This window comes from Rhipicephalus sanguineus, chromosome 1, assembly GCF_013339695.2.
Source record: "Rhipicephalus sanguineus isolate Rsan-2018 chromosome 1, BIME_Rsan_1.4, whole genome shotgun sequence".
Classification (NCBI taxonomy): Eukaryota; Metazoa; Arthropoda; class Arachnida; order Ixodida; family Ixodidae; genus Rhipicephalus; species Rhipicephalus sanguineus.
The window spans coordinates 68,832,891-68,857,684 of NC_051176.1; the positions used below are offsets into that span (position 1 = coordinate 68,832,891).

General features: G+C 46.3%; 1 protein-coding gene across 1 annotated transcript; it reads left to right on the forward strand.

The window, feature by feature from the left end:
• Nucleotides 1–3,781: 3,781 nt before the first annotated feature.
• On the forward strand, nt 3,782–24,794 carry LOC125759236 (hemicentin-1-like). The gene is made up of 7 exons (XM_049417644.1): nt 3,782–3,793; nt 4,860–4,992; nt 7,800–7,972; nt 11,179–11,284; nt 13,484–13,611; nt 21,736–21,889; nt 24,460–24,794. The coding sequence occupies exons 1-7, from the start codon at nt 3,782–3,784 to the stop codon at nt 24,792–24,794; spliced, it is 1,041 nt and encodes a 346-aa protein (XP_049273601.1).

A 24,794-nucleotide genomic window follows, 5' to 3' on the forward strand; every position in this document is an offset into this window, starting at 1 on the left:
GTCTGGGGGTGTAGCAAGAACTACGAGGCAATGTGATTTCGTGCATCATATTTTCATCGTAAGGCACAATATTGCATGAATTGTCCATAGCGGATCCTACCATCTGAACGTGTGATTGTACAGCTTGGTGTAGACTCGATATTTTCTCGGGCACGAAAAAAACACTATAACTCCATAACGGTTCGTCATATTCTTGAGCACATGTGCCAACCTATGTACAGCCGTGAGATTTTTTTAATATCCCAGGAGCGTCGACCCCAGGATACGGTAGTATCTATTATCGGCGAGAAGCAACGAGATCAGCGATATGACGATCAGCGCCTCACCGGTTTTCTTAACCACATCACAGCGACATCTCAGCCACATCTGATGGCGCAGATGAGACTGATACTGTGTATGCACTCCAAGGAAACCGCCTAGCAGTTTCGCGCACAAGTGTGCGCGCTGTTCTTGCGCATCGTGTAGAAACTTTCGTCACTTCTCGCCTATATTAGCTGCCTATATTAGGCGCCAGTATGTCCAGGGGTGAGCGCTCGCGCAATATTATTAACAATTGGAAGGGTGTACATGATTAACAACTGCTGGCCTTTTGCGATCACTGTTAACAGTTCCGTTACTGGAACCGTCTTTGCATCTCAGCTATTTCTCCATCTTTTCTGCAGCCGCCCTAATCATGTGGTCAGGGCAACCGGCCCTCCATAGTCTATGGACTTCTTGATTAGCGCCTTCCAGTATGGGGTGCTGACAAGACATACGCGACGGCAAGTAAGCAGGAAAAGGCGAAACCATTTTTAAATAACGTACTATGTCCCGACTTGTACGGCAGCAAAGGTTCCTTAGAATTTGGCTTTTATACCCCGCACATGTAATCATTAAAAAACCTAACCTCAGATCCAATGATAATAATTGTTGCGGTTTTACGTCCAAAAACCACGACATAATTCTGAGGGACGCTGCAGTAGGCGGCTCCGGCAATTTCGACCACCTGGGGTTCTTTAACGAGACCTAAATCTAAGTACACGGGCTTCAAGCATTTTCGCCTCCCTGGAACATGCGGCCGCCGAGGCTGGGATTCGATCCCGCGACCTTCGGGTCAACAGTCGAGCACCATAATCACTAGACCACCGCGGCGGGTCAACCTCATGTCGAAAAACTGTAGCGTCATATTTAGGTGATCTCAAGATAATGTTCGGCCCCCTTCCACATTCACGTAAGATCTTCAGTGTGTTATCTGTCACTTGCCCGCAGTCTGAATTAGCCATACTGCAGTCTAATTACACTGGAATATCTTCAAGGCCAAACCACCAAGTTTTTCGTGAATTCCAAAGGTGACAAGGCTTAGCAAGGCCACTTTTGCCCCTGCGTATTTTGATTGCTCTCCAATAAACAGGCACCAAAAGTCATGAATTCTACGATTGCAGTGGATGCATCCATACCTTTTCTCAAGGCACATTAGATTCTCTGACGCCTGATAGTAGCAGTAGCTGTCAACCTTGGATGAAACACTAAGCGCATAGTCCCGCTGATGTGTAATTACTACCTGAGTGAACGTGAGGGCCCACGTAACACTGCAAACGAATATTCACATTTTTTACAAAATAGAGTGTGTGTGCTAACCTTGCAGTGCCTCCGAGGATTCAGGTGCCTGAGGCTGCTGTTTCCGTGGTCGAGCATTCACCCATCAAGCTAAGGTGCATTGCGTCTGGAGAGCCGCAGCCGTCTGTCATTTGGATGCGCGATGATATCCCACTGGACAAACGAGACAGCAAGGTACGTTCCTGGAATGGCTTTGAGTGCGCCAAGTCAGGTTAATATTAACGAAGTCGTCTGACTACGATGGCTGACAGAATAGCAATAATAATGGGATCGCGTCGTCTAGATAAAGGAGCAGCTGTCACAGGTGTCGCACTTCGCATGATAGATATTGCTGTTGTAATTTTTTTTAATTTTTAGCGAAAGAAGTAAGCAGCAAACCCTTCTTGCACCACCCATGCAGGACAATCCAGAGCCCTTTAGTGCGAGTCTCCACTACATCATCGTCGACGTTCTTCTATCACTCACGATCATTCTTTTACCGTTACCATTTTTTTATTTATTTGTTTGTTTGTATTCTCAAGACTTTGGCCCATACCCATTCTGGGGAACTGATGTGGTCGACACGTCGTCTTCGTTTGTGCTCTCGTTTTCATGTCATCATTATTGCCATGTAGTTATCATCATGTTGTAGTCGATGTCGATGCGACGATCGTTGATGTTTAACACTTGAGGCTTCATTTTGAATGTACTTTCGTATATTTTGTTTTTTTTTTTTTACCTGTATAGTATATGGTAGACTGCTTAGAAAAAAGAAGCGCGGCTTGTACCAAGTCGCGCAAGGCTGGGTCACAGCAGAGCTGGTGAGCACCTAGCGGGTCCTGGCTTGGCTAGGCTTTTACCCTCTCATCTCTCTCTTTCTCACCCCTTGCTATACATTACTATTCACGGCTATGCTTGCTCTCTCTCTTTTGCCAGGTTTTTTGGCTCTTTCTTTGCATGTCTTTCTCCCTCTGTCCATTTCTTTCTCTGTTTTCTGTTTTTATCTCTTTGTTTCTTCGCGTTCTTTCTCTTTATTTTTCTCTTTCTCTTTCTTTTTATGTGTCTCTTTCTTTCTCTCCCTCTATGTAGTCGTTGTCTCGCCTTCAATCCTTTTCTCTCTTTCTTCCCTTTCTATCAATTTCTCTCTTTTTTATTGATATCAGAGATGTTGGCGAAGAAATAGGGCGCCGGCTACTCCTTAACTCCTGAGTCGATTCTCTTTCTATCTCTTTCTTTCTCTCTCTCTCTCTGTACTCGTCCTCTCCTCCTTCTTTCCCCTCTTCTCACCCTCACATCTCTCTTCCTCACACCCCTTTCCTTTTCCCGCCCCCTTGCTATACTATACTTTACTATACTATACTATACTATACTATACTATACTATACTATACTATACTATACTATACTATACTATACAGGGCTCTGCTATGCTCTGCTAGCGTGCCTGGATAGCCGAGTGGTTACGACGCTCGGCTTCGGATCGTAGGGTACGCGGATTCGAATCTCGCCTCGCCAAGAAGTGTTTCTGCGAATTTCTCTTTCTCTTTCTACCTCTCTGTTTCTCTCCCTCTCTTTCTTTCTCTCTCGCTCTGCACTCGTTCTCTCGCCCATCAGAGTTATTGCATCCCACACCGGACAAATCGGCGCTCGTATTCCGGTATCGAAGCAGAAGAGGAAGAGCACGACGATGAAGAAGTGGACGAAGAAAGCGCGTGTCGGTTCATGATAATGATGTGACACACGGCAAACCTTGAGCATAGCAGCTGTGATGTAAAAAATTACTAACACATTTCAAATGCAAAAATTTAGATGTGGTACTAAATGGCTACCCTACGAATTCTACAATGCACTATGAAAAAGCAAATGCATGTATGTTTTCATGGTATTAGAGGGCATATAAGTTTCAGTTGCAGTTTATATGGGTGCGTAAGAGTGCGTTAGATCTACGTAAACAACTGTCGCAGAAGGAAACCACCGCATCGCATTTGAGAATGGGGTCTTCATATGTGCAATGTAAATATGTGACCTAAATATGACAAGTCAAACGTAGACCACTAATTCCTTAACGCTAGCTCTATGGCTACCTCAGTTTACGATGGCGACGGTCCCATTCCAGTGAAGATGCAAACAAAATCACTCGTGTATTATGCTTCGAATATAATTTTAAAAATCTCCAGGTGCTCTAACCTAAACAGAAGCTCTCCACCATGGCATCCGCCGTAAGTAACCTGCCGTGCAGTTTTGTTGGTAAACACTACGATTTATTTTAAACAAAATGATCCTTGGATCAAAACGTACAGCAAACTGAGCGAGTTGGTAATTGAGCATCTTGCGAAACAGGCGTCGTGAAGGAGATATCGGCAACGAAATGAAGCTGCACGAGGGTTGGATCTCTGCCGTTTTGCATCGGTGCTGCGGATTAGTGGGAATATCAGCCAAAGTATTTGTGGATCTACAATGAATCTTGTACGATTATTAAACACGAGCTCCTGCATAGAAGCTTATATAGGCCTTCTACGCCGACCAGCAATCTATTGCTAGGGAGCACATTTCCGTTCTGTCTGATAGAAAAATTATTTCCTGCATAAACTCTGAATATATAATATCCCCTAATCGGTATCTCTGAAAGTCCACCAACCTCTTACTGAAATGACATGTTATACATATTGGACGGATCCTTTTATTTATCTTTAATCGGTTTATCCTTGATTAAGACATTCATTTTGAGCCACTAGTTGTGTACTGTCTACCAATTTCACAGAATACGCGTACGTCACCGTCACATAACATGTACTGAATTGTTCAATGTAATAAAAGCCATTTGTAACGCTTCGCTGTGCATACATCTCTCATTCCTATTCTTCCCCCAACAAGCAATGCACATGACCGTCGCCGTGATGTACACTGATATAAATGCGTAATCGTTAGCTGTATAGCACTTATTTAACTTGACTTACAGAGCGCCACGTCACATAAAGTTCCAAATCTGCATTAGATATTGCTGAGCTTTTTTTTTTAATTCGTCCTGGAGTATGTTTACTGTAGGTTCTCAACAGATGCTGTTACCGTCACCGTGATGTCCCGTATATGTATAATATGTATACATATATACAAAAGACACGAAGAAAAATAAATGACAGCTTTTGTAAGGTCTGTTACGCCAATTTTAGGGCAGTAATACTAACAATATCAAGGTCACGTCTCACGTGTGAAAATGTGTTGCTTTCATCGATTTTTCCGTTATTGCAGCTCTGATCCCTGTTTGAATTCTTTTTTGTTTCCCAGGATGTTGCCTTTGCTGAGAACGGCCAGATTATGCAAATTCCGAATGCAACTCTTACTCATTCAGGACGGTACAGCTGCGTTGCCAAAAATGCAGCTGGCACGGCCGAGGAGCAACTAATGCTCACAGTTCTCGGTGAGTCCATGGAAGTTCTCTGGTTTGTTTCTTCCTCTCATAACGCTTCTTAGACAGCCTTCCTTGGCGATATTATAGATACATGAGCTTATTTTCAATAGAAGCTGTAAAACGTCTACGCTGAGCGGTGATAAATTTCTCAAAAAGAACAACTTGTTCTCTTCTCCACAGTGGTTATTCCGTAAGAGCTGGTAGGGGTGACGTATATAACGAAAAACCATAAAAAGCGAGACATGCTTAAATACGACACTTTCAGAATGAGACACTTCGCAGACCAGTTAACTTTTCCTACCAATCAAAGTAAAACAGCTAATACAGTAGACTTCAGTTAGCTCTACTCAGCTGGATCTGTACGTGAATTCAATATCTAACGTAAGCCACTGCTTATACATTCCTACGAGACCGACATTTCTTTATTTCGATCCTAAGAGCATCCATAAACGAATAATTTGAACGTGGATTTCTCAGCAAAATTGAAAAATGGTTGTGCGAAACCAAAACTCTCATAAAAAGCTTTACTAACAAAAATATAGTTTTCTAAACAAACCGGTGCTTACTTTATGAATACCGTTCGTGTATATATACAAGACATTTTGCAGCACGACGAGAGAAAAAAATAGAAGTTTAAAATGAAAGTTCTCTAATACATTGCGTTCGTAGTGACCGGAATGGCCTAATCTAACAGACAGGCAGACAGAGAACTTTAATGGGCCTAATCTAGCAGTTAATGAATTTAATAGGTGCCTGATTCAGTGCCACAGGAGGTGTGCTAACGTGACCTTGTGAATATTTTTTACGTGAAAGGTTAGGCCTCTATTCGTTCTGTGCAGGGCTGTTCATTGCAGAAACTACTTCGTACAGAATTTATCATGCGCTATCTAGTGAATTCGACACCGAGCTAATGAACCGCTCCCACGCTCAATCCACACTACGTGGACACTTTCACAGATGGCGCTCAAAAAAGTTTCTTAGGTAAAATTTCCAACAGAGTTGAAAGCAGTGCTATTGTGCATCTTAAGATAGCGTTTTTAAGCGATACCAACTGTGAACGCTTAGCAAAATTGCCTTTATTTCCTGACATTCAAGAATATTGTTCTAAAAGCAGTGAAGCACCTGTCGTGCACAAAACGACAAGTGCTCACTTGGACACCAAGTAATCACAACGGTATTACTGACTGAAAAAAAAAGGTTCTTTCTCCGGAAATACAAGTGAGCCGCAAACGCCTACTCTACTACAACTTTTGCGTGCTGTGTCATGCAATAAGCTATTTGAACATTCTGTGAACTATGCGCTACAGCCTTTCAACGTGTGATATGTTGCTTGTTGGCTTGACTATGGAAACTTTTGTTGTATACTGTTTGTCTTGTTTGCTTTGACCTGGACTGTCTGTTTTTTTCATGATTTCTGTACACTTTTAACATGTCCCTTCTCTAGAATGCACGTTCCAGCTTCATTGTATCCGGCTTCTTTAGGATACGTGTGATGCCGTCAACTTGCTCTCGACTGCGAGATGCTAGACGTTTGACGGTTTTCTGCGTTCCGAGATGTGTATAGGCGTTTGCCACTCGCCTTTGTTGGAGTAGCATTTGAGATTTCAAAGAAAAAAACATGATTGATCCGTCCGTCACAGGAATCGGTATAACACGAAAGTGAACCGGGTCTTCACAGGAGTAGTGGACTGTTTATTGTACATTGATCTATGAGAGCTTGCACAATAACTAGTAGTGATGTCCACTAGCGCGATTGTATTGGTGTTGTCTACTAGCAATGTCTATTAGCACCCTTAGACGTGTATGCACCCGCGCTGACACCTAGTGGCACATCTCCAACCTGACGACTAAAGTCGATTATCTTCACTTAACCCTTGTGGTAGCTGAAGTAGCTAACATACACGGGGGCACAGCATAGGGGGAATCCGGCGCAAAGATGGCATCAACAAGCACGTCATGAGCACTGATACTCAATATGCACTGATTCAAAGCGTCGTCACCTGACATGATAAACGCTGAAGCGCTCCCTAGTAAAAAGGTAACCAAGAGCTGTGCTCATGCATATACTACACAGCGCTTCACGAACGCCAGGGGCTGGTCTCGTAGCTGGAACCGAGAACTCGCGAAGGCGTTCCGCTAACCGCTGGCGTCTCTCTTGCTGCATCAAATAACTCACTGCGCCACATTCGCCTGTCGACGTCATTGCCTTTCTGTGCCGCTTAGTGCAGCAGTGTTATTAGCCGGTGGTATCGCACTCGAGCAGTAGGCGGCGGAGGAACGCCGTTGGTGCATGTGGAAGCTGCACTACACTGCCGACGAGTCGTCACGCTAACACAAACTGAAAGGCAACGCACGTTCTGCGTCGTCTCCAAACCGAATCATCGCCTACAGCACATTGCACCGACCATAGAGTTTCCTACTATAATGCATTGAAAGCCTCCGTTGCCCTGAAACTGCCGAAGCGCTGCCTGTTGTGCTCACCGCTTCTTGATGACGACACCTTCCCGCCACCGAAGATCACTCTGAGAGGGAGATATGAGAGATATAGGGCGCGCTCGTAAAGCCTCGTGCATGTGCATCGGTGGCGCCGTGGGTAGAGCGCCGGGAATCTGTCGTCGCGGACCGAGAGCTTGTTGGTTCGATTCCCAGATCACCCAAATAAACGAAACTCTTTCTTCTGGCTTTTCTTCAGCATCTCTTTGTGTACATTTTTCGACGTCTCTTCCGTGACGGACATGATGTCAGTGAAGTCTTGGTGGACCCGGCATAAAACACGTTCGTGTTAAAATGGATGCATTATTTCTTAATGACCGCAGCACCACCACGCATTGCAAAAATATCTTCCCCTGCACCCGTGGTACTGGGTCGACCAGCTCGTCTTGAGTGCCGCGTGGAGCACGGAAATCCCCGATCGACTGTCGAGTGGACGAAAGATGGTGAGCTACTGGATGAGCGCCAGCCGCTACTGCAAATTGCCGATGATGGAGAGGTGAGCGCCAGCTGCATTCCGCAATAATTGTCTTTTAATATGATTAGCATACTTAGTCTATTTCTTACGCTTTGGTGTCGGCTGCTGTAGGCTATCTGGAGCCTGAAAAGTCATTGTAGCTCGTGGAACGAAGGTGCGCTTCAAATGTGAGTGAATACAACGATACCTGTACTGCACCTTTTTCCTGCTGCGAAGCCAATCGTGAGCGTGTAAAACCAACTACACAACCTCCTTCGCGAATCGGAAACGTTGTTTAAAGAGGTCATGAACCCCTCCTCGGGCTTGGTGAGAAAGCATATCCTGCAGATAGCAGACGCCGCTATGAACAGCTCAGCCAAATCTTGCAGCCGTACAGGACAAGGAGAGCTTAGAAAGGGAGTGCGAAGTTGCCACTTTTTCGGGCACCCTCGTTTCATGGAGACGCCTGTGCTCACTTCGGAGTTGCCGCTGCCTGCTGTTTGACGTCGAACAACAGATAGCACGCTATTGGCCAATAGCCGACATATGCAAAGAGCGGCGTTTGGATCTGATGTGCTTCTTGCCACGGGGTGCCGCCACGTGCCGGCGCTGCACTCTGTAGTTTTCTAACATTACACAGTAGCCACACTCACGCACAGGAATCACACCAGGATATAGCGATCGCGTTTCGTTACGCGCGCTTAAATAACTTCTTTGCCCCTGCCATTCCTCCCTTTGTAGCTTCGTGCGCGCTCGCAACGGCGAGAGTAGAGCGAAAGAGCTTAGTGCGCGCGACAAGTCGATTCGCGAGGCAATACACTCCGAACTCCGATGCTGAGGACATTCAGTGATTATTTGAAAACGTTCTTCAAGGCCGATTTATGAGCGACTAATCAGGTAATGACATCGATAAATGTTCTTATGTGGAAACAGTGCACCACAGAATAAGGAGCTGACAGAAATTTAGGTGGCGCGTTTTCTCTCTTTTTTTGTGGTGTACTGTTTCTTGATTCTGTTCCCGTGTGCCTGTTATTGTGCAGTCTACTGTTTCCTGATTTGCGCATTTAGTAATACATCATCAGAATGAGCCATCTAGCCCCTCAAGACACCCTTTCTCATCACCTACCGAACTGAAACGGAAATACGGCTGTTTCCCTAGCTGCGCCACTTCTCTATGAAGTTCAACAAGGGGAACCTTAGTGAAGATGTCTGAAATACACGCGGGAAACTATGGGCGAGAGAATCGCGGGGGGAGAACGCATACAATCGCATAACACCGTGCTGAAGCACATGCAATTGATGCTTTTCTAAGCACGGTGGTGCTTGAACAATGTATATATCAGAATATTGAGCACTTGATGTTGTAAACGAAGAAAAAATAACACAATACGTTTCCGCGTTGGTTCAAGGCTAATTGCAGTTATGTCGACATTCATGGTGATATTAGTTCTGGCAGAATTTTGAAGAAGTTTGTTCTTTGCCGACTTCGTATCAGTTTGCTGCAGGTGAGGCCTTAGAATATGTTTCGTCTCCACGTAAAAAAAAAAGCAGCCCTCCAAACAGCGTAAAAATGTTTGTCTAAACGAGACGACAAGCAAAATTAGCCGCGGAGTCGTTAAAATTGATGGAGCAGACGTATTTAATGCCAATATGAACAAAAAATAGCAAGATTTCACCTAAGGCTGCACTGCCTCCAGGCTCGACGCACTCAGACTCCTGGCGAAAAAAAAATCCTTTCCAGATTGTGGAATTACGTGCCGTGGTAGGGCTCGCTACATTATGAGAAAATGGTAATTGCGAGACTGCCAACATCGGGAAGCCTAAAGAAAAACGACCTATATCTCAAAATAGAAGAAATAATGCAGATAATGAAATTATCGTGCAGTTATGCTGGCACAGCAAGGCATAATCTTGGCTGCTCTAATTTCAGCGCATGCAAAGTCCATCTAGATCGACCTTGTTTCCTTTTGAGCCGATTTTAATTGACATGCCCGATTAAAAAGAATTCCTTTGCGCCTATGTTGCGTCACTAAGCGCAAAGTGAAAGCAAGTCTTTGTCAGAGCTGTTGTGTCATTAGCTTGCCTTGCGGCTAAGACATTACAATGGTCGTCTTGGTGAGAGTGGTGGTTGTCTTGGTGAGAGTGGTCGGGCTCCCCGCCACGGTGGTCTGGTGGTTATGGCGCTCGACTGCTGACCCGAAGGTCGCGGGATCGAATCCCGGCCGCGGCGGCTGCATTTTCGATGGAGGCGAAAAATGTTTGAGGCCCGTGTACTTAGATTTAGGCGCACGTTAAAGAACCCCAGGTGGTCGAAATTTCCGGAGCCCTCCACTACGGCGTCTCTCATAATCAGATCGTGGTTTTGGGACGTTAAACCCCAGATATTATTGTTAGAGTGGTCGGGCTGTGGGCCGCGAAACTGCATTATTGACTGTGTCATTAACACAGGGAAGTCATAGTTTTATCTTTGTTCTATTTCGAGGATAGCCCAAAAAGACTAACGTGGTGTCAATGTTTATCACTGGCTGACAGCGTATCAAGAAGTTTGATGAATGAACTAGTATATTCTTTAAGTGCGTAGCACTTTAGGGGCGCGGCTTTTCGTCCATCCATAGACATGTGGCGTGATGACGCTCGAAATCAACCGGTCAATACACGCCTGAAACAGGGGCTAGGAATGCTTAAAACCGGGTTAAAATGAGCGAACAAGGTCTTAAATGTTCTAATTAACAAAAACAACCAAACGTAATCGCAATAATTAACTTCAGGTCTGTCAAAAACGCTTCGGAAACGTGGAGCTGACAACCGCGCCGCGCAAGAGCGCGAGTGCTCCTCTACCTGCGCTTCCCTGGCGCCTTCGTCGCTACATTTGAAGGAGGAAACAACCTGACGGAACTCGCTGCAAACGACACGTATGTCAACTGCCGTAACAAGATGGAAGTCAATAAAGCACAGCAAAAGTAGCGCGCGTGTCGCACACCGAGTTTACGAATATCCCTAACAAGATTCCATTCGTGCCGGGACAACCCTATATGCTTACCTCAAACACTGACGTCATCGACGGTTTGGTAAAAGGAGAAGTGGGAACTCTAAGAACGGGAATCATTGGGTGTCCGTGCTCACCATGCTACGCACTTCCTCAGGCTTCAAAGTAGTGGAACTACATTTAGCGTAGGATTTAGAACTGCACTCATCGCCACGCAACTTAGTCATTTGTTAAATGCTTCTTGTGCACGCAAACTTTGCAGGTCGTGCATGTTGTACGTGCAACGGAGGACACAGAAGGTGCATACACCTGTCGCGCCACGAACACTGCCGGATCGGACGAGCACACGCTCTTCCTCAGCGTGCTAGGTGAGCTGTGTATACCCTACTCCACTAAGGAGTGCCCTAAATGTGATACACTAGTTACGGCGTCATTTTTTTTTAAGATTTGCGAGTTGAGATTTTCCATCTGTGTACTACGCATGCTAAGGGGCTTGTAACGGGATAAAAAATTGATATAAGGCGGTCATTTCATTGATAGAGTTATCTTAAATGCCTTATCATACAAGCCCCGAACATGAGCAGTGGTATATGTATTTTTTTTCCTTGAAAGTCGAACTTATATTACCACTTTATGTTTCACTCATAAAGCTTTCCATGCTGCAGTCACCTTCCTGTCGCTTCACTATAAATAAACTTTTTTCATTTCTTCAGGCTAGTCAGTAAAAACCTTGTCGCATCGAAATAATTCCACACTTTTTGGATACAGGCTTACCCTGTACAGTATTTTAATTATCAATTGTTTAAAGGAACCTGACAGGCGCAACTAATTCAGTGCTGTGAAGAATTTGTAAGGCTATCACTGGCACTTTGCTGTGTAGCTATCGAGCCAAATAAGTTAGTCAGTTGTATGCATGGACCATAGCACTGAATCTTCGTGCATGATTTGGTCATTTACGTACATAAAAATAAACGGGTGAATATGCGCAGGCTGTTTGCTACAGTGGTGTTCTAGAGGTGCGTTATTGGGAAGTGACTGGATATTAACGTATTGACACTGCCTTTGTTAAGGCTTGGATATCACACAAATTTGGCAGCTTTGTCGCAGACGATAGAAGTAAGCAATAAATTCGACAAGATTATCGGTGATTCGGCAGCAAAACTTCGGTTTAATTGAAAACAAAAGTTGTGAACTATGACAGTTAGTTTATTTAAGCATACTTTCACTGAGAACTCAGTAACTGTCCTCGTCATGAAAATGTACGTCTATCTGTACTTAGTGTAGTGCAGTTTTTATAATGCGTGTTTTATGCTGCCCATGTGGCTACCTGATTACAATCAAGAATGCTTCTCCAGAAAACGCGTGGTGCACTTACACTGGAATAACTCAATAATTTCTTTGACCGAGAACAAATGATATGATCAAGTGGAGATAAACTGTATGAATGAAGCTGTCGCATGTGGGTTTTGTAGGTTGTGGGTTGTTATGAAAAAAAAGTAAATGAAAGCTGCCAGTTGAAGGCATGGAAGATAAACGAACAGTTGGACACTGATTGCAATATATTTTAATAGATGTCGTCCCACAGAAATTTTTTACTTAGCGTCCGTCACCTGAACTCAGCCAAAAAGGCCACGTCGCAACTGGAGCTGGCCCTTTTCACTACAGCCACGTTTGCATGCACCTGTCCAAGCTGATTGATTGAGTCACATCACCTCTCTGAGGCTGGTCAACATAACTCAACATAGAGCTTGCTTGGCGCGATCCGGTAGCGTCTGCATATTCGTGACCACCGGACTTCGCCCCAACAATATGACTGGACCAAACAAGATCATATCTTTATATACAGGTATCTTAAGGCAATCCGTGCATCTCTGCTCCCCAAGCATTGATTCCGCATACAAAAGCAACGCAAGGATGTTCAAGTGGGGGCCAAGCGAATGAATATGAATTTTCAATACCACTTTGTCTTATCATTCTTTATTTTTTTTCCTCTCCAAGGGGAATCGAGCATGCCACTCAAGATATGATTGTAAGCTTTCTTCCTTTTTACAGCGAAGCTGTATGTCGCTAGATTCTGGCGGATCGCGTCTGAAGACAAAATACATGTACGACAACAATTTTCGGCTAATGGATTAAGTTGACTGGTCAAGCAATTTCGCGTAGAAAAAAAGGGACATGGCGTACTAGTGAACAGAAAGTTATATGATAGCGCCGACATGGCAGAATGAGGCGTACAATTTTGCCTCAAAGACCACTTGCATAAAAACGCACGTCCTGCCATTTCTGTGCTTTCGAATGGTGTTTCTTATGTACTCAGCATTTCTTATTGAGACCGCTTTGCGGCAGTGGATGAGATAGTATGCGTCAGGCGCACGAGAAACACTGGAATCTTTGAGTGTATGTCCCATTATTCCCTTATTGTTGTCAATAATAATAATAATATAAATTCACTATAGCAATATTCTCTATATCAGACCCACCATAGTCGCAGCTTCGCTGGCTTCCATCTTTGCGGTAACGGAAGCGCACTGTATTTTTTACACACATCTTCTGTCGTGTCATTACAGTGCCACCACGCCTGGTGGCTGACAAGAAGCAGCGCGTCTGGCATTTGTCCCAGGGAAGCGACGTTCAGATGGAGTGCTTTGTGTTCGGCCGTCCAACGCCTCGCATCGTGTGGCACAAGGACAAGCAGGTTGGTGGGGAAATTCTCGTTTCCATAAGCATTTCGTCTTCATTTCTTTGCTTAACGCGATCGTTTTTTTTCGGTTACCTTACAGACGAAAGTTTCATATCGCACTCATCAATGGTGGTGTGCTACGACCAAAGTGGGGACTGCAAATGTTAAGGCTTAAGTTTGCTAAAATACGTTGCTATCATTTGAAAGCAGGGGCGGCGCCAGGATTTTTTTACTGGGGGGTCACCCACGACAAGTGAGTTCCTTCAGGGGGGCAGGTAGGCTGGGAACTTATGTATTGTGTTTTGACTATACTTGCTCTTGGGCGGCGGGGGGGGGGGGGGGGGCAAGGGGGGGGGGGGGGCAGGCGGAAGTTTTGGGAGGGCTCCAGTCCCCCATACCCCCACTGGCGCTGCCCCTGTTTGAAAGCCAACTGGATGCGAGGGACGAGAAACGATGTTCACTCAACATGGGCCGTTGATTCTTACGTGCCTCAAGAAGACAACAAGGTGGAAATTTAATAAGGCGTTTCCACACTCACTTTCGAATGTGTCGATATATCACAAAATTAACTCTCATTATTCGACTGTAGTAACTCTTAAGAGGTGATAGCTACTGTCAGTGCGAGGTAGAGGGGCACTTGCATTGGCGTAGGGGATGAATGTGTCTTAGAGGAGAAAAAAGCCTGCCTAACAGCGCACATGCAATGGCAGCCCTTACGTTAGTGTGAGTGCTTTATGTAGGGCCTCATTTATTTTTGGTTTCTTTGTTATTTTTAAACGCTACTACAAAGCATGTATGGCATACTGGGAAGTCAGACGACAGATAAGTTATATTACTTAAAAGGAGAAATATGGGGAACAATATTTGCATAGCAAAATTCGCTAAAGAAACTAAGTCATGTAAAATGCACATTGTGTTAAGGTAAAAGTTAAAAAGTCATATCTGCATGTAGGGTTAGCAATGCAAAAGAAGTATACCGAGTACACTATATTCATGAAATGCTTCAATGCGAAAGTAGGCAGAAAGCCTAAAAGGGAACAAGGAAACGGTAACTATGGCGTCGACTGCAGGAATAGCACAGTAGAGATGTTGGTAGAATTCTACGAAAGAAATGGACACCGTATTATGAACTCCTTCTTTCTAAAGTATGAAAATCGAAATGTTGACCTGAAAAAGCCCAAACAGACAAAAAAAGAAACGAAATAGATTTGATACTGTGCGGGAACCGAGGTGCAATACAGGCAACAGAAGTATTTTTAAGTGCGTAGCACTTTAGAGGCCCGACTTGTCGTTCATGCACTGTCTCGTGTAGCAGGGTGACACAGTGGTCAATACAGGCATACGTCATGGATAACAATGCTCAAAACCACTGCAATATAAACTAACAAGGTCTAAAACAATGTAAACTACAGAAATAACAGCGATTTAATCTCAATAATTTACCTAAAATTGCAAGAAAAAGCTTCTGAAACATCCGGCTGATACACGCGCCGCACAAGAGAGTGCGCCACCACCTCGGCAAGCGCGCGATTGCCCAGGGAATCGCTGGGTTGCCCGTGCTGCGCACTTCCTCAGGTTTCATGGTAGTGGAGCTGCATTAAGCGCAGGATTTAGAACTGCGCCAAGACCTACACAAGAACGACGTAAGAGCAGGTTTTAGCGCGGGATTCTGAACTACATCGAGACATGCACAATCACCACATTAGCGCTACATTAACCGCAGAATTAGCCCTGGATTAGAGCAGAACTAGCGCTACTTAAGCACTGGGTTTATAGTGTTTGTTTTTTTTAATATGGGTGCGTGATAAAGTGGTTTTGCTCTATATTTCGATTCCCTAACAAGAAGTTTCTGGTTTACTATGTATGCGGCCTAAATTATGCGTTTGACGTCACAATTTATCGCACCGATCTCCCCATGCCTCTCTTGTGCGCTGCAGGGCAGTACAGGGTGAGCAAAATTTGCAAGGGAATATGGCAAGTTTACAAAGAAGCTATCACCATATACACGTTATAGAAGCGCTCACCTATACATGCGCAATAGCACTGAAAAAGCAACCATTTTCCCTATATCTAATAGTTCAAAGTTATATTAAGCACGACCTGTTACAATACAGCTCAATTTTTCAAGATAAATGAAGAAGAAGAAATTTTCTGCTCCAGACATCGTCATGCGCAGATAGCCAAACAATTAGGGCAGTGAACAACTAAATATTCTCCTTAAAGCATGTGTTACACTTATGATATGGAAGCCAAGCATTGGTGAAGTATAGGCTTCCCAAGCATCGCTTAGTTGCGCTGCTGCTCTTGACAGGCAGCGCCATCTCTGGCAGAAAAATAGAAACTGGGAGCATGCAACGAGCATTCTCCGTTCTCGACGCTGCGCCGCCGCTCGCTTCCGCGCACGTGCAGAGCTCTCGCGGTACATTCGCGTCGCCTCACAATCTAGCGCCTGCAGCGCGGCTTCAAAAAGATCTCCGAGCTGGACAGGCACTTCCGAAAAGCGAACTTGATAAAATGAGAAAGGCTCGTCAATCACGTTAACGGTGAAGAGCAGACGATCGACGGCAACGACGCCCGAATCAACACTCTAAAAAAAAGGGAGCGAGAATGGAGCAACGGACTCCGTTCCTCCTTCGGAGCAGCGACTTTCTCCTTTGCAGACGATTTACTCGTCGCGTCCTCTTGCGGCAAGCGCCAACGGAGAAACTTTTCTCCTCAATCACGTGGACTAGCGCGCGCGCGCATGTGCACGCCGGGTTACGTCGTGATTCCGCGCTGCGGAGAGCGGCCGCCCTTTCGTGCTCACGCGGCAACCTCAGACGTGTTCTCTGCGCGACTATCCAGTGCTATCCTACGTCAGCCAGTCGCGTGCAATTACTTGTACCTAGGATTGATACGAGCAATACACGAGTGACGTTCATTGTTTTAAGTGCGAATGCACTTTATAAGCGACCCTGAATCCGCCGTCCCATAGCAACGGCGCGAGGAGCGGAGAGGAGCGTCTGTAGCAACGGCGCAGCGACGTCACGCCCCACGTGACTGCGCGCGCTCCGCCCTCCGCTCGGTGTGGTGATGAAGGCCGGCGGCGAGACGCCGAACGAAAGCGTGCGAAGCGAGCCGAGCACCCCGAAGCCGATCTGGCGCGGGGACGCGCGATGCGTGAGCGAGCGCGGGCCCTCGAATTCGATCGACCGGACGCGCGCTTCAAGCGAGACTTCCTCGACCGCAGCTTCGGATATAGCTGCGCGGTGTGCGATCGACTGTGGTTCGACAACAACCTGAGCCCCATCTCGGGCGTGCGCAACGCCGCCAACAAGTTGAACGCGTTGCGGGTTCTTTGGAACGAGTACGGAAGACAGATCATCATCATCAGTAGAAGTGCTTTGCACTTAAAAACGGCCAGACCTCCGCGGGTCGGCTGGCGCGTGCTCTCTCGCTGCCGTCTCCTTCGCTCGGCTCTGCAGTTTAGTCGCCCCCCCCCCCCCCCCCATAGCATCACCCCGTGCTTCGCACTTCCTCATACTCCCCTTCGGGGAAATGCGGGTTTTTTTTGTTCTATGTGTTGAGTAATGTGTGTGGCGTTTTTTTTTCTTTGTTTTAATCGCTCGGCGTGTGCGCGATGCGCCGCATACTTTCGTGTGTCTCGTGTTGTTTGTATACGTTTGCGCATGATCTGCTTGTCATAAATACAGTAAGTCCCGCTTCACAAAACAGCCTTGTTTTATTGAACACCTTAGACTGTACACCAATAATTTGATTTTTTTTTTCGGCGTTAACATACTTGGCAAGAGCACGCGTTTTTAGTTTTGCACAGCACTTATAGCACTTATCAATACAACAAGCAATATAAAGAAGCATGAAAGTTAATTTTTTCTACATTTTAGGGAACGTGATACCACTGGACAGTGCATACGTGAAAGTACGATAATATATAATTGCTGCAGTTTTACGTGTCGAAACCACCGCATGATTATCAGGCACGCCGTAGTAGGGGACTACGGATTAATTTCGATCAACTGGGGTTCTTGAACGTGCACCCGAAGATAAGCACATGGGCGTTCTTTGCCTTTCGCCCCCATCGAAATGCGGCCGCCGTGGCCGCATTTTAACGTTAAACTGCATCATAATTGCCCATATCTGAAAAATAAGTCAATGACTTCTGTCAATTACGCCAAAATTCTCACTAACATGCGTTTTGGATTACGCATGCCATCACTGAGAATTAGGACGGACTTATGTACGCGTGCAGTACGTATCTCTCGTTCTCAGGATTTTGCTTTGGCGTGGGAAACTCAATACAAAATGCGCTTCTAATGACAGCTGTGCATGGTAGGTAATCACGAACACTCTCACTCACCTTTGTGAAAAGAGTATTCCAAATCCAACGCAAGACTAACTACCGCCACAACGACAACTACACAGTTGTCGCACAATGACCACAATTTGAAATATTACAGAACACGCAGTGTGGGTAGCGTTCTTTTCCATAATTCGCGCGGCGTAGCGCTAGTTTCTCTACTCAAGTAATCGAGCTGCCGCGACGCCAAGAGCCACTGATATCGCTATCGAAAGACCACCGTCCGATGCGAGGCCATCTTGTCTTGTTTCTTCGCACGACCCGCGTTGTAACGTACGTATACACAACTGAGATGGCCGTTACCGCATCAGAAGCATTGTCATTGAAGGGCTAGCAGTTGAACGAATCCATGTCTCATCGTCATACTTTTGGTCAACGCTTGAATAGAATGGGAACAGATGTCAACGCGAAACCACTCAACGAAGTCGACGCAAACCACTCACCGAAGGCGGCAGAATCTGAAGTGGATGTTGCGCCCTCCCACAGTAACTATAAAAAATAAAGAAATCAGAGCGAGAAATTTTATCTGTGGCCGCTGTCGAAAGATGGTGCTACTTCAAAATGGCGTCGGAATGGTATGAACGATTCTCGATATGGTCGTTTTCGCATTAACTTAATCAACACTGTAATTATATCGTTCATTATTATGCGGCTTTAGATTAACTGGTGCGCTAGGCTAAGCCATAGCTACAATTTAATAATGTCTGCGTATATTGAGTTTCAGCATGAAACGGTATAAAGAGCTCAAGAAAAATGACGCATCGCTTGTGCCACCATCTGTAATTCAGTGACTATATAAGGGCCTGCGCTTCATACAGGGGTATGTGAAAACAAGTCTGTACGTACGCATCTGTAGTGCATTGTTCATGTTATAGCTTGTATACATATGAATGAATTGTGTATTGAATTCAGTGAGTGTGTGTACTATGTGTCTGCCTTGTGAACTTGTGCCGATTAATAAAATATGTGTCAACCTTCCGGTGTCCTTGAGTAATCCATGAATGGGCCCACCTCGCCGAAATGCCATAGCGTCAACGTACGCCGCCGCAGTCAGTAACACCATTTTTTTTATTACTCTTTAATCCTTCCAGATGGCGCTAGCTACCACCTATTTCACGGCTGTGGTGCTTCCACAGCTCCACCTACTTATATGTTGTTGAACATCTATCTATCGAAACTATACTCTGCTGCGCCGGGATAGTTTGGATGCTACAGAATGTACATTTTGGAGGCACATGCCCCGTAAACGCGTGGATGATGTCGCTACACCCATAAGCGTGCGCAGGGTTCCCCTTCAGGGGGGGGCGAAGGTTCGTCGCAGCGCCCCCCTTCCTATTATGTCAATGTATGCGGCTGCCTTTGCGCCCCTCTTCTCGCCCCCCCCCTACAAAGTATAGGGCTGACTTTGCGCCCCCCCTTCTCGCCCCCTTGCCCCCCCCCCCCCCCCTGCGCACGCCTATGGCTACACCGTGTGATGCTTCGACAAATAAAGACCGCAAGCCTAACGTACAGTCTCCGGGTGAGAGGTCCTTTGCAGTATCCGTCTCGTTTAAAGTGAACGCCGTCCCGCTGGCCGAGCGAAACGTACGAGTGCCGTCGTTCCGTTTCGCGAGGTTTTCATCGCTACAGGTTTGTCTGCTTGCTTTTATTGTCATATCGTTCGATATTAAGCTCAGCGGGACCGTTTTTTGTGATTACCAGTGCCGCTTACTCTTTATCAGTCGAGAATCGATGCACTCGCTAGGCCTAAATCTATTGCTCGCTTCACTGGCTTGGCGTCAGCCATCTTGATTTTGACGGGGGAGGAACAGTTTCTCCATTGAAAAGGGAGGAAAGTTCCTCCATTTGAAGACGAACATTGGGGACATCGCCGTTTCTCCCTGAAAGGAGAGAGGGTCTCTCCATTTTTTTTAAGAGTGAACGCAAAATGCATTTTCGAAGTCGCGATAACACCCTGTAGGACGTATACCTCGATGTACGACTCATTCTGTCATGTTGAAGATACGTAATGGTCCATGTGAACTGCGGAATGAAGCCGTGCACGCTATCGATGTTGTGCGCTGTGGAGCATGAAGCATATGATTATCGTTTTGATATGGCATGCTTGCAGTAGCAGCCGTGTACTTTCGCGAACAAATGTTTTCGGCGTGCGAAAAAAAGAAATACGGCCATGGTACTAGAAAAGCCTCAGAAGGTTAGAGTCAAGTCCTCCGTGCCGCTGGAGCATCACCCGCCGATTTAGACGCGAGGCAGCTAGCTAAGCTTTAACCAAGTTGAACTGTTCGCCTCAATTTTGCGGCTCTCGCGTCATGCTTGCACTATCTTTTTATGAGAATATCGACTTTACAGGCGTATAAAACCTGCTGCACGAACACGTCCGTTCCGGCGTTTCCTGAAGCGTTAATTCCAGGCGCCCAACTTTTGACAATGTGCAGAGTTCAGTTGAATTCAACCAACCGCGCAACGCCAACCGCGGTATAACGCTAGTGTGAACGTTCGACAACGACGGGTAGGTCTCACGAACATGGCGAATCAAAACACAAAGTTGTTTCAGCTACAACCGTAACTGGACTTTCACAATGCGAGAAGACAGCGAGTAATCATTACTGTAATCGTTGCGTGCATGCGCCGCGTTACGTACTGATAAAGGTAGTCGAAACGAACGAAAGTGGTGAACCGAGACAGCCAAAACAGAAGGCGAGACAGCGCTGTCAGCTATCCACGCTTGCCGGCTTTATTTCTTGTGCGACACGCCCGGGAACCGATACAGTTTCACACGTGAATCGCGTGCCTTGGTGTTGTCTGCACTGCTGTGGCAGCCCACGACACAGCAATACTTCGGACCTCGCTTCCGCGGGGTCGCTTCTGCCAACGCGGAAATGCAGCTTTGCACAGCAAGCCTCTCGGTTCAGCGTACCAAGCTGCCGGCACGGCGCCCCAGTTCCCCGCACCGACTGAGGAACGCGCGGACGCGCGCGCGAGCGTGTTCCCGCGGCCGACAAACAGGCTGAGTCGGTCGCGCATGCACCCAGTTGCACCAGAGCTTCTCTCAAGAGCCGCAGCGCGGCGCTGTCGTCGCGCCGCACACTTGAGCTTGGGTTCCCTATGATGTCTTAGCATAAATCGTATGATTATCAACGCACTCGATACACGCTTTTTACATCCTCTAATAAATAAAGCACAGGCACTCCAGATGAATCCTTCTTACATTGTTAGAAGGAGGCTTTCAGAAAAATTGAATCGAACATCATCGTATTGGTTACCTAATTTGTAGAGCAGACATCTTCAAAATAGCATCTTCGCCAGGGGACGTTAGGTCTTCGTGCGATTTGCTTAGCAACCCTTGCCACAGCAACGCTCCAGCAGTCTTCCGAGTGGCAGAATCATACAAAACAATCACCAGCGACCTCCGCATTTCTTCATGTAGATTGCAGTCTACATGCACGAATACAGAACAGCATTCGACAACTTCCAAATAGCGAATAATAGAACAAACTATTTAAATGATATGAAAACAAGGAGTACTTTAAATTTCCAGGGCTCACACATTCATATTGTTTTTATAAATTTACAAAGTTCGATTAGCACCTAGTAACCGTGCCGTATTTTGCAGTCTCAAAGATCGTTACAATGCCCTCTTATTAGGTATGTCGTTTATATTTTGCAGTGGCTTACGTTATCATTTTTATGTGCTGCAGCTTGTGCGCAAAGTATCCAGTTCCCAGGCACAATCCGACGCACTCAGGTCCTCAATTTAGTGTTGTCTCTGCGTGTCATCGCAGGAGGTGAAGGAGCGACCGGGGCGTGTGAGCCTCCTGCAGGATGGCCAAACGCTGTACGTGACACGGGTCTCAAGGCATGAGGCAGGCCACTACGCGTGCACAGCTGAGAACGTCGCTGGAAACGTTACTGCAGAATTTGAAGTGCATGTTCACAGTGAGCGAACTGTTTTTGCAATTTAGCTTAGTACTAACTGCATCTGAAACGGTGAATCAAGGCGCCCTTGCCTCCCCCTGCTATTGCGATAGCAAATACGTGGACATTTTCAGAGGGGTTTTGCCGTCGGCATCACCGTCGCCCGGCCGTTAGGTATGTGCATAAGTATGTATACAAACCCCACAAAGAAAAATAGTCCAGAAGAAAACCGGAGATTCGAAGCTGCGACCCCATGCTCCGCGGCGCGACGCGGTCAAACTGTTGGCCACGAACGCATACATCCTCTAGTTTACTAACGCCGAGCTTTTTATGTACACCATTTACCTTTGATGGTACGCAGACCTCTGAGGTGGTTCAGCATGGCTGATGCTCGTTGATTATTACCCGCCAGATGGCACAAAGGTCCGAAGTCTTTTATGGCTATTGAGAGGAATTGGAGCATTTAAGCAAAAACAAAAGACACAGGCATTGACAGGTCAAATGAATGGACAAAAGCGCTACGTTGAGCTCTTCAATTCAAGCCAGGGTTCCGCATATACTTAGTCTTTTTAAAAGATGCCAAAATATTTTGTAAGATCGGCTGTGGCAGACAGCACTGTTCTAGAGCTAGATTATTCCTTGAAGTATTCATTATTTCGTGAGAAACCTAAGTATATATTGAACAATTGCCAAAATATAATGCTTAGAACTTTTAACTAAATATATTACGGTGTGAATTAGCCATTTGCAAACCGTAGCCAAGGAATTCACAACGTACATCCACTTGTAACGAATTCGCGAAACCAGTTCCTATGTCATAGTTCCCGAGCTTCGTGAAAAGAGAGATACAATGTGGTTCAGTTCCTTTGTGTTTGAGTTTGCAAGTCTTCGCTTTCTTTTGCAGCAGTGAGTACAACAGTGTGAGCATGCTGGTAGGCTACGCACTGCGTATTGTCACGCACTGCATATTGGCAATATATTTAGCTTCGCAGAGCAGCAGGTACCGTGTTTCAGTGAAGTCTCGCCTCTGCAAAGCTAAACTGCAAGTTTGGCTTTGTTATAGCGATCGAGGTTTCATTGTATATATCAACAGCAAAGGATACGCATGCTCTGAAGTGTTGATCAGTTACTTCTATGCGGAGGTATCACTCACAGCAGCGTGCAAAGTTTTCGGGTATTCACGGTCAAACACTCATCACGCAGCAGGTTCAATTGAGATTGAATGTGGACTAGCTTGGTAGAACCGTCTTCACATAAAGCACTGACTAAATTCGCGTGTGAACCTGGACAGTAAGTGCAGACAAGGACGCGCATGTAGTGGACGTGTTGGTGCAGGGGATGTTAAAAGCGACCATGACACGATGTACTTTCGTCCCTTGCCTACGTCATGATATTGCATCTTTTATTAAGGCGAAAGCCTTAGATGCCTCATCAAACGCGAAAATCAACCAGCGTCTCGCGTCGGCGTGCCCTGTCGGCGGCGTCCACACGAGTGATGCAAAATTTCATCATGACGTGATGACGTCACTAAACGACGTCATCATGACGTCACAGAGAGTCAGTTTGTGACATCATACAAACGTGACTTCATGACATGATGTCCTAGCTTGGTCAAAGGTGGGCCGATCACGGAGGCATTGCAAAACCAGGTGAGGTGTCTCTGATCCTGGAGGCAGTGGAAAACCACGTTAGGTGCAGAAGGTTTTCGGAGGGTGGCGGGGCAGGATGAAAAGTTCGACTGAGTGAAAAAGAAGATGACTTTGACTTTTCAGTCATCTTAGGTGAGTGCATAAGGGGTCCTGTGAGTTTTTTGGATGTCAACTATAGGGACACTCCAAGCGCAATTTTGCCGTCGGCGTCGCCGTCATGTTTCTTATAAAGTCTATATCGATAACATCGCCGTGCGTATTGTCTTTGTGCGAGTGAAAGCGCATGAGTGCTGCCGATGAAGGCGGCTCAAGCAGAGATGAAACAAGCCGGCTGTATTCATCGCCCGAAAGGCGCATGGAGATAGGCGCCGTAGGGAGGGGGGGTGGCTTTCACCACCTGGGCGTGGTCGCCTGCACGTATCTTAACAGCCGGGCGCACGCCGTAAGTATCTTAACAAGGAATCAGTCGACGTCTCCTACCTTTCTACGTGTTGTGGTCTCATCGCAAAGTTTGCGATGAAGCCATACACGGCACGAAAGTCTCTTCGCTCACTGCAGCGTCCGCGTTTGGTTACGCCAGCGTTTTCTTTGAGTTACGCCTGTTCTGATGCTCAAGGAGTAGGCTGCCAGCCCTACTTCGTGTAACATTTCAATTTCTTGCTAGCATATCCATTGCTTCGCCCTTGCGGCGAAACTGTGACTTTTTTTTTCTATTGCGAAAACCGTTGTTGCGAGGTAACTGGTTTTACTGTGGTGGAGGTGCATGCGAAGCCGTTCGCATGCTTTGACATAGGTGAGCTTTCAGTATTTCTGCTCGGTGCGAAATCAGCGCAGCGCTTTGGGCATTTTTATTGCGTCGGAACGCAAAATCTGATCTATTAGTTCCCTTTAATCCAACATGGTATCGCTGGAAACTCTCAGTGACAGCCTCACTCTCTGCAGGTCCCCCCGAGATTGAAGGAGACTCGGCCGAGTCTGAATCTGTGAGCGCCCAACTGGGAGCATCGTTGGAGTTGCCATGTGTGGCCACGGGAGATCCCGAACCTATGGTCGCTTGGGTCCGTGAGGGCATTGCGTCGCAGCAGCTCTTTTCGACGGCGCCATCTCCAGGTGTTCCAACAGCCGCTGATCCTTTGGTCAGGGTCCGCGGTCAGGGATCGCGTGCCACGCTCGAATTGAAAAAGTTGCGAGCCTCGGACGCTGGAAATTACACATGCGTCGCCACCAGCTCGGCGGGAGTAGCGCAAAAACGTTTCCTTGTGGACGTTTCTGGTTAG